Source organism: Crocuta crocuta, unplaced genomic scaffold (assembly GCF_008692635.1).
Source record: "Crocuta crocuta isolate KB4526 unplaced genomic scaffold, BGI_CrCroc_1.0 scaffold1309, whole genome shotgun sequence".
NCBI classification, from domain to species: Eukaryota; Metazoa; Chordata; class Mammalia; order Carnivora; family Hyaenidae; genus Crocuta; species Crocuta crocuta.
Window position 1 is genome coordinate 39,237 of NW_027527857.1, and position 10,335 is coordinate 49,571.

General features: G+C 43.8%; 1 protein-coding gene across 1 annotated transcript in view; it reads left to right on the top strand.

The window, feature by feature from the left end:
- LOC144245550 (lysine-specific demethylase 5D) overlaps positions 1-9,469 on the top strand; it is a 38,147-nt gene extending 28,678 nt beyond the window's left edge. The window contains exons 16-24 of the mRNA XM_077780954.1: positions 5,127-5,223; positions 5,779-6,137; positions 6,551-6,689; positions 7,098-7,277; positions 7,408-7,545; positions 7,728-8,321; positions 8,598-8,667; positions 8,806-9,005; positions 9,116-9,469. Coding sequence (XP_077637080.1) covers positions 5,127-5,223; positions 5,779-6,137; positions 6,551-6,689; positions 7,098-7,277; positions 7,408-7,545; positions 7,728-8,321; positions 8,598-8,667; positions 8,806-9,005; positions 9,116-9,457 — 2,119 coding nt within the window. The 3' untranslated portion in view covers positions 9,458-9,469. The remainder of the gene's footprint in view (positions 1-5,126; positions 5,224-5,778; positions 6,138-6,550; positions 6,690-7,097; positions 7,278-7,407; positions 7,546-7,727; positions 8,322-8,597; positions 8,668-8,805; positions 9,006-9,115) is intronic.
- Positions 9,470-10,335: the final 866 nt, after the last annotated feature.

Genomic DNA, 10,335 nt, shown 5'->3' on the forward strand with positions numbered 1-10,335 from the left:
AGAGAGAGACAGTGTGAGCAGGGGAGGGTTAGAGAGAAAGGGAGACACAGAATCCGAAGCAGCTCCAGGCTCTGAGCTGTGAGCACAGAGCCCACCACGGAGCTCGACCCCACGATCCATGAGATCATGACCCGAGCCGAAGTTGGACACTTAACTGACTGAGCCACCCAGGCGCCCCTCTCAAGTTCTAATCTATCTGATCTCTGCCCCCTTTCAATTCTCTTTCTTACAGAAAAAAGATGCCCAGGAACTTGTTACTTAGATTATTGCATTTTTTAAAAAATATTTTTATTTATTTCTAGGAGAGAGAGAGAGAGAGAGAGAGAGAGAGAGACAGCATGAGCAGGGGAGGGTCAGAGAGAGAGGGAGATACAGACTCCGAAATAGGCTCCAGGCTCTGAGCTGGGAGTCAGCACAGAGCCCGACGTGGGGCTCGAACCCACGAACCGCGAGATCATGACCCAGGCGAAAGTCGGACGCTTCACCGACTAAGCCACACAGGCGCCCCAGATTATTACATTTTTGATATGATGAATTCTTATTTATGCCTCTTTTTTCAGGCTCCTTTAGCTAAGGTTAGGTTGTGTATTTGAGACTTTTCTTGCTTCTTGAGGTAGCACGTATTGTTATATACTTTCTTCTTGTGACCACCTTGCCTGCATTCCAAAGGTTTTGCGACTTCATGTTTTCATTTTTATTTGATTCCATGTACTCTTTTGTTTCTTCTTTAATTTCCTGGTTAACCCAATCCATTTCCTTAATTTCCACATATTTTTGGTTTTCCAAATTTTTCCTTGTGGGTGATTTCAAGTTTCATAGCATTGTGCTTAGAAAATGTACATGGTATGATATGGATCTTTTTGTACTTGTTGCGGGCTGATTTGTGATCCAGTATGTAATCTGTGCTGGAGAATGTTCCATGTGCACTCGAAAAGAATTTGCATTGTGCTGCCTTAGGTGGAAATGTTCTCAATATATCTGTTAAGACCAACCAGTCACTCCAGTGTATCATTCAAAGCCGTTGTTTCCTTGTTGATTTCCTGTTTACATGAACTGTGAGTGAACTATTAAAATCTCTCATTATTATTTTATTAGCAGTAGTAAGTAGATTTGTGTTTGTTACTAGTTGCTTTATATATTTTGGTGCTCCCAACTTATAATAAATATTTACAATTGCTAGATCTTCTTTGTGGATAGACCCCTTAATATGACATAATGCTTTCCGCATCCCTTGTTATAGTCTATGTTTTAAAACCTAATTTGTCTGATGTAAGTATGGCTACTCTGGCTTTCTTTTGCCGTTCAGAACCACCATCCTTTGTCCTCAGCTTCTGTCAGCTCCCTCCCTACACTCTGTCTGTGTCCCAGTTGTCTACCTGCCAGCAGCACAGCCCTCCTGTGTTTTCTGTCAGGCACTGCTGTGTTTCAGAAGTCTTAACTTGAGAGAACACGGAGGCATGGCCCCACCCTGATCCTCTGAGGAAGGGGTCTTGCCATACTGTTGCTGGCCAGCTTGTCCCAGAAAATAGTGTCGGTGCTGCATAGTGATTTCCAAGTTCTTCGTAAATCGTGGCAGACAGCTGGTGCCAGGGTTTGCTGCCCAAGCCAATATGTTTGTTCCTATACTGGTGAACAGAGCCATTCATTGGTGCTCACAGGACTTTTGTCTACAGAGAGTCTCTATTGCCTCTACCACATGAACTCCAGGCAGGGGAACTGTTTCTCCCTTTGAGATCCAGGGGATCCTCAGACTGCATTACCCATTCCCAAGTCTTCTCCCTTCTTCCCACAGACCACTGGTAATGTTACCAGGAAGGACCCTGGTGATAGTGCTGACCTCTGAAATTACAGACTCTGGCTTTGCTGTGTATGAAACACTTGTGGGATTTAAACCCTCCGCTTTTTTCCCAGTTAGTGGTTTTGGGGAAGAGTTTTTCCCATGAAACCACTTGGGAGTGTTTTCTTTCTTTCTTTCTTTCTTTCTTTTTCTCGTTGTTTGTCTCTCTTTCTTTTTTCAGCTGTGTGGGCTCCCTGTTCTCTGTAATACCTGAGGCTCTTTCTCCCTCAGATCAACTCTCTGCAGTTCCTACCCTCCATTAGGTGGTCATTCTTTCTACTTGCAGACATCACCTTTGTTCTTCCAGACTTTGATCGCTTTCTTGACTGTTCAGAATTATTTAATATTTAGCTATGTTCTAGGTAGGAGGCAAGCTTAGGGTTGCCTTACTCTTCTACCAGCTTAATCAACTCCTTATTTCTGNTATTTCTTATAGAGAGAGAGACAGTGTGAGCAGGGGAGGGTTAGAGAGAAAGGGAGACACAGAATCCGAAGCAGCTCCAGGCTCTGAGCTGTGAGCACAGAGCCCACCACGGAGCTCGACCCCACGATCCATGAGATCATGACCCGAGCCGAAGTTGGACACTTAACTGACTGAGCCACCCAGGCGCCCCTCTCAAGTTCTAATCTATCTGATCTCTGCCCCCTTTCAATTCTCTTTCTTACAGAAAAAAGATGCCCAGGAACTTGTTACTTAGATTATTGCATTTTTTAAAAAATATTTTTATTTATTTCTAGGAGAGAGAGAGAGAGAGAGAGAGAGACAGCATGAGCAGGGGAGGGTCAGAGAGAGAGGGAGATACAGACTCCGAAATAGGCTCCAGGCTCTGAGCTGGGAGTCAGCACAGAGCCCGACGTGGGGCTCGAACCCACGAACCGCGAGATCATGACCCAGGCGAAAGTCGGACGCTTCACCGACTAAGCCACACAGGCGCCCCAGATTATTACATTTTTGATATGATGAATTCTTATTTATGCCTCTTTTTTCAGGCTCCTTTAGCTAAGGTTAGGTTGTGTATTTGAGACTTTTCTTGCTTCTTGAGGTAGCACGTATTGTTATATACTTTCTTCTTGTGACCACCTTGCCTGCATTCCAAAGGTTTTGCGACTTCATGTTTTCATTTTTATTTGATTCCATGTACTCTTTTGTTTCTTCTTTAATTTCCTGGTTAACCCAATCCATTTCCTTAATTTCCACATATTTTTGGTTTTCCAAATTTTTCCTTGTGGGTGATTTCAAGTTTCATAGCATTGTGCTTAGAAAATGTACATGGTATGATATGGATCTTTTTGTACTTGTTGCGGGCTGATTTGTGATCCAGTATGTAATCTGTGCTGGAGAATGTTCCATGTGCACTCGAAAAGAATTTGCATTGTGCTGCCTTAGGTGGAAATGTTCTCAATATATCTGTTAAGACCAACCAGTCACTCCAGTGTATCATTCAAAGCCGTTGTTTCCTTGTTGATTTCCTGTTTACATGAACTGTGAGTGAACTATTAAAATCTCTCATTATTATTTTATTAGCAGTAGTAAGTAGATTTGTGTTTGTTACTAGTTGCTTTATATATTTTGGTGCTCCCAACTTATAATAAATATTTACAATTGCTAGATCTTCTTTGTGGATAGACCCCTTAATATGACATAATGCTTTCCGCATCCCTTGTTATAGTCTATGTTTTAAAACCTAATTTGTCTGATGTAAGTATGGCTACTCTGGCTTTCTTTTGCCGTTCAGAACCACCATCCTTTGTCCTCAGCTTCTGTCAGCTCCCTCCCTACACTCTGTCTGTGTCCCAGTTGTCTACCTGCCAGCAGCACAGCCCTCCTGTGTTTTCTGTCAGGCACTGCTGTGTTTCAGAAGTCTTAACTTGAGAGAACACGGAGGCATGGCCCCACCCTGATCCTCTGAGGAAGGGGTCTTGCCATACTGTTGCTGGCCAGCTTGTCCCAGAAAATAGTGTCGGTGCTGCATAGTGATTTCCAAGTTCTTCGTAAATCGTGGCAGACAGCTGGTGCCAGGGTTTGCTGCCCAAGCCAATATGTTTGTTCCTATACTGGTGAACAGAGCCATTCATTGGTGCTCACAGGACTTTTGTCTACAGAGAGTCTCTATTGCCTCTACCACATGAACTCCAGGCAGGGGAACTGTTTCTCCCTTTGAGATCCAGGGGATCCTCAGACTGCATTACCCATTCCCAAGTCTTCTCCCTTCTTCCCACAGACCACTGGTAATGTTACCAGGAAGGACCCTGGTGATAGTGCTGACCTCTGAAATTACAGACTCTGGCTTTGCTGTGTATGAAACACTTGTGGGATTTAAACCCTCCGCTTTTTTCCCAGTTAGTGGTTTTGGGGAAGAGTTTTTCCCATGAAACCACTTGGGAGTGTTTTCTTTCTTTCTTTCTTTCTTTCTTTTTCTCGTTGTTTGTCTCTCTTTCTTTTTTCAGCTGTGTGGGCTCCCTGTTCTCTGTAATACCTGAGGCTCTTTCTCCCTCAGATCAACTCTCTGCAGTTCCTACCCTCCATTAGGTGGTCATTCTTTCTACTTGCAGACATCACCTTTGTTCTTCCAGACTTTGATCGCTTTCTTGACTGTTCAGAATTATTTAATATTTAGCTATGTTCTAGGTAGGAGGCAAGCTTAGGGTTGCCTTACTCTTCTACCAGCTTAATCAACTCCTTATTTCTGTCTTCTGTTATTTCCATTTTTCTGCATCATCCCACAACAGTCTTTGCTTCTTAATTCCTTTGTGTGTTTTTCTTTAAACCTCTGATATTTATTTTAATTGTAATTAACAGATGTTTTATTTTTACTTCATTGTGAAAACTAGTAGTCTTAGATACTACTGAATTTTTAGCTTTATGTTTCTTTTTCTTCATTTTCTTACCTTTGTATCCCCTTTTTTTTTTTTTAATCTGTGTAACTCTTAACAGAAATACTATAGAAAATAAAAGCTTTGTAAAGGTGATCTCACGTTTTTATTCTCTCAAAAACAAATGTGTGTCTTTATTTTATTTTTTCTATCTAATGATACCTCAGATACCATACATTTCTTCAGAAACTTGTATTGCCTCACTTTGATATCTTCAGTCTTCTCTAACAATTTCAAATACAGAATGTCCCCCAATTTTTTAATCCTAATTTATTGACTCATAGTCCCTGAACTGTGAAGATGATCTTCAAAGATATTACTTTAAATAGAAAAAAATAAGTTGCATTACTCATAAAGCATGCACTGTGGCCTTAGCAGGTTGAATGAGTGAGTCTTTTTTCCCTGACTCCTGCAGGATTGAAACTCCACAACTGACCCTGACTGAGCTACGAGTCCTTCTTGAGCAGATGAGCAGCCTTCCCTGTGCCATGCATCAGATTGGGGATGTCAAGGTGAAGAGGGAATAAAAATAGATACTAGCAAATCTGAGATAGTAGGAAAACTTAAAGAACCTAATTGTTCTAAGTAGTTCCTTACAATATATCTTTCTTAGAAGCTGTAGAGAAGAGTGGTTCAGTGCTATCGCTTATGTAATAGCTATGTAGCTACATCATATTATATCTGATAGCTATATAGTTCAAGAAGATAATTGTTCCAAACAGAAATGATTCAAAATACTGAACAGAGGGCTATATAACCACCTGGCTCATAGGATTGGAGATACTCATAGGGGGTAAGGAGATACTTTATTTAGAATTTATAGAGTCTCAGGAAGCTTTCAAGGATAGCATGGTATGAAAGTGGCCGGCCTGGAAGACTAAATTTAAAATAAACTAAAGGAGAAGCAGGAAGATCAACAAAGGACCTTTGTTGATATTAACTAGATCTTGTCTTATTACATGGTTGATGATAAGTGTAAATGCCTAAGAGAAAACATGGGGAACAGATTGAGGTGGTTACATATCTGGATGGCTAAAGAGTCTCTTCTTTATCCTATATGTCTGCAGGATGTCCTGGAACAGGTGGAGGCCTACCGAATTGAGGCCCGGAAAGCCCTAGCCTTACTGCCCCCCAGTGTAGGGCTATTGCAGTCCTTGTTGGAGAGGGGGCAGCAGCTGGGTGTACAGGTGCCTGAAGCCCATCAGCTCCAGCGGCAGGTGGAGCAGGCGCGATGGCTAGATGAGGTGAAACAAGCACTGGCCCCTTCAGGTCAAAAGGGCTCTCTGGTCATCATGCAAGGGCTCTTGGTTACAGGTGCCAAAGTAGCCTCCAGCCCTTCTGTGGACAAGGCCCGGGCTGAGCTTCAGGAGCTGCTGACCATTGCAGAGCGCTGGGAAGAAAAGGCTCTTTTCTGCCTGGAGGCCAGGTGGGGCCCAGCCTGTGCCCATATGTACTCTGACTCCAGTTCTCAGAGTTTGGGCTTGATTCTAAGATCTGATCCCTGAAATCAGACTCCCAGTTCAGCATCTGCTAAACTGTAAAGGATTGGAATGACATGTCATCCAGCCTCCTATTTACTATTCTGCTGTAAGGCAGTAATTGACAAAATGTTTATCAGTCTGGTGATAGATAACAGACCTGACTTCTAAGATAATCACATACATGCTCTGTCAGTGTATAAAGTTCCTGAGACTGGAGGGATTATTGCTCAGTTATTATTTTGAACTTTTTGCTCCTTATGTTTTTGATAGTTGAAACCTGGGACCAAAAACAAACAAACAAAACTGTCTATGTATATAACATTTAAGGATGGATTCCTCTTTTTCCAAACATTTATAGGCAGAAGCACCCACCAGCTACATTAGAAGCCATAATCCAGGAGGCAGAACACATACCAGTTCACCTGCCTAATATCCAGGCACTCAAAGATGCTCTGGCTAAGGCACACGCTTGGATTGCTGATGTGGAGGAGATCCAAGTAAGGAGATCTAAGTCACAATTGACTACTGACTATTCTGCTTTAGGCATTATAAGCTGTTTTGTGCTAGTAAGTAGAGGTAGGAGGTTAGAGCTGAGAATATGAGGATTAAGAATAGCAGAAGGAGAACAACATATATGGACTTGACCAGAGACTATTCCAAAGGAAGGGATCTAGAGAAGGTAAAACAGACAAAACAGTTGGTGTGGAAGGGGCTTTTTTTTTTTTTTCTGAGACAGTGAAGTGGGAGTTCTGGGAGCAAGTGTTTGCTATCCCTTGTTTTCTTTAGAATAGTTCCTAGATATCCCTTATAACTATGCAGCGTGATGCTCATCATTGGTCAGCAGAAATCTAAACATAATGGTCTTTGACATAATTTAATTGAGCCGTCTCCTGCCTCTGCTTCAGAATGGTGAGCACTACCCCTGCTTGGATGACTTGGAGGGCCTGGTGGCTGTAGGCCGTGACCTGCCTGTGGGTTTGGAGGAGCTGAGACAGCTAGAGCTTCAGGTAGTGACAGCACACTCCTGGAGGGAGAAAGCCTCCAAGACCTTCCTCAAGAAGAATTCATGCTATACCCTCCTAGAGGTAAGGCCTGAAACCGTAATGCACAGCCTCCTGTGGTCCTAGCATGGCTGTTGTGAGAGTAGGAAGTTGGGGCACCTGGAGAGGGTTGGTGAGGGCATCATGGACATACTGCCCCTGTGTGTTGCTTCAGGTACTCTGCCCATGTGCAAATGCTGGCTCAGACAGCAGCAAGCGTAGCCGGTGGATAGGAAAGGAGTTGAGCTTGTACGGATCTGACACAGAGTTGCTAGGACTGTCTGCACAGGACCTCAGAGACCCAGGCTCTGTGGTAAGGACCTTGGGCATGTGGGGGTAGAAGAGTCTAGTTACGATAAGAATATCCAAATTGGATAACCATAGGGGGACAGTTGGTCTATAATCCTGTTTTCCTAGTTTGTGAATGAGATATAAAAGGCACTGGAAAAGGGAATGAAATAGCCTGCTGACTTCCTTTCTCTCTGGACCTACCAGATTGTAGCCTTCAAGGACGGGGAGCAGAAGGAGAAGGAGGGTATCCTGCACCTGCGTCGCACCAACTCTGCCAAGCCCCGTCCAGTAGAATCTTCGACTACTTCTGCAACCTCCACCTGTGTGTGTGGGCAGGTGCCAGCTGGGGTGGGAGCTCTTCAGTGTGACCTGTGTCAGGACTGGTTCCATGGGCAATGTGTTTCAGTACCCCGCCTCCTCAGCTCTTCAAGATCCAGTCCTACCTCATCACCACTGCTGGCCTGGTGGGAGTGGGACACCAAATTCTTATGTCCGCTGTGCATGCGCTCACGGCGCCCACGTCTGGAGACTATCCTGACATTGCTGGTAGCCTTGCAGAGACTGCCAGTACGGCTGCCTGAGGGTGAGGCTCTGCAGTGTCTCACAGAGAGGGCCATTGTCTGGCAGGGTCGCGCCAGGCAGGCTCTGGCCTCTGCAGATGTGACTGGTCTGTTGGGACAGCTGGGTGAACTACGCCAGCAGCTGCAGGGTGAATCCAAGCCAAAGGAGGCCCCTACTTACCCTTCAGCCCCTGCCTCTCTCCTACTCAGAGAAGACAGTGGCAAGGATACACATAAGGTTAGCTGCTCTGCCCAACTGTTGCCCTTAAATATCTATGTATGTCCTGGCCCTACCCGTTCTTTCTAGACTGTCTTTATTCTTTAATATTTAGTCCCCATTGGTCTAGTGCACCTGTCCCATTTTCCATCCTGTCCACATACATGCTTCCTACTGTCAGCGTGTATCTGCCTCCTTCAGGAGGTAAAGGGTAACAGATTTGAAGCTGGGGCAAGAAAAATACAGTCTGGTTTTTCTGTTATCTATTACCCTACCCATTCTTACTCTCCTTAGCAGGTCCCAGGGTTGCTGCCGAATGTGGACAGTATGACTATCCATGAGAAGGTAGCCCCTCTGCAGGGATCAGGTAAGATACGTAGGTCTAGGTTTATATGCTATTGAGTGGATATCAGCAAGCTGACCCATTTGGTCCTTGGTTGTGTCAGAGTGTTGGGGATAAGACTAGGAGTAGCCTCTGACTCAACTTGTCCATAAAACTTCCTAGACCTGGAGGCACTGTCCTCAGTATTGCCACACTTGACTGGCCCTGTATTGGATCTCCCTGAGGCAACCCGGGCCCCCCTCGAAGAGCTCATGTTGGAGGGCGACCTGCTTGAGGTGACTCTGGATGAGAGCCATAGCATTTGGCAGCTGCTGCATGCTGGACAGCCTCCAGACCTGGAGCGGATCCGTACACTTATGGAGGTGAGGAAAAGGGTCATGGGCAGGGTCAGATGGTCAGTCCAGGCAGTAAGGGAGCCCACGCCTGACCACTGGCCCATAAGTACTCTGTGCTTGTCTGTGTATCATTGTAGCTGGAGAAGCGTGAGCATAAAAGAAATCGGAAAAGAGGTCGGGCATTGGAGAAGCGACAGCGGCGATGGCAACAGAAAACAGATCTGGGTAGGCAAAGTAAGGATCTTGTTCAAGAAGAGCTGCAGTCTAAAAAGGCCCGGAGCTCAAAAATTGACCTTGAGGAGGGCCAAGAAGACCAGTTTGAGGAAGAAACAGATACTGAAAGTATATTCCTTAAATCTCCTACAGACCATAACCCTGACTTAAAAGGGAACCAAAATAGCTTGCAGCAGAAGGATTCTGTTCCTACAGCCCCTTTAACTTCTCTTAACCCTTTTCTTCCTCAGCAGGAAGAGTTATGACAACAAGCAGAAAAAGGCTTTTTTTTTTTTTTTTTTTTTATTTTGCTGCTTTTTGCTTTTTCCTAGGTCCTGGACTTAGTTTCCTATATAGAATTTGTCATTTTAGAATTTTGATATCCTAACTCTTAAAGACATGTTTTAAGCTCAGTTCCTAAGGCCCTGGTGTACCCCTTCCCAAATGTTTCTTGCCTGCAGCATGACTGGGAATAGCAAACAGTGAGTAATTTGCCAAGCCAATTTAATTCTAGACTTGGGCAAATAAAATTTGAGAAAGGTGAATATCTCTATTTCTTTTGTTCCTCCAGTTTCTCTTGTATTGCTCTTTTATTCTTCTATTTTTTAAAGATTTTGGTGCTGAAGGGCTTCTTCCACCTTTATTCTACCTCCTCTTCTTTTTTCACCTTGCTTCACATGTAAGGAAAGACACTGTATTCTGTAATTATTTACTAGTGCCAAAAAGAATACAGCAAAAGAAGTAGTTCTTGCTTCAAGCTGTTACCTGTTTTCACTTGATTCCCTTTGTTACAAATAAAACAGCAACTGGTGTGTTGTAAACCTGTGGATCTAATTTGAATTTCTTTGAGTATGACAATGAAGGATTGAAAGAGATACAGTTAAAAACCTATTTTGATATATCTAGGATTCTTTATTGGTGAACTTGTGATGTATTTGTTGATTTATATAAGATCTGAGACTTAGGTCAAAGCTCATATGCCCCTTTATGGATTCCACCGCTCCAGCAGCACTGGACAGTTATTCTTTGTCCATTGAATTTTTGTTACTCCTTTCTTGAAAATCTGTTGGCTGTACTTCTGTGTATCTGTAATATTCTACCCATTATTGATTTACAGGTCTCTTTGGCAAGGCTCCAATGTCTC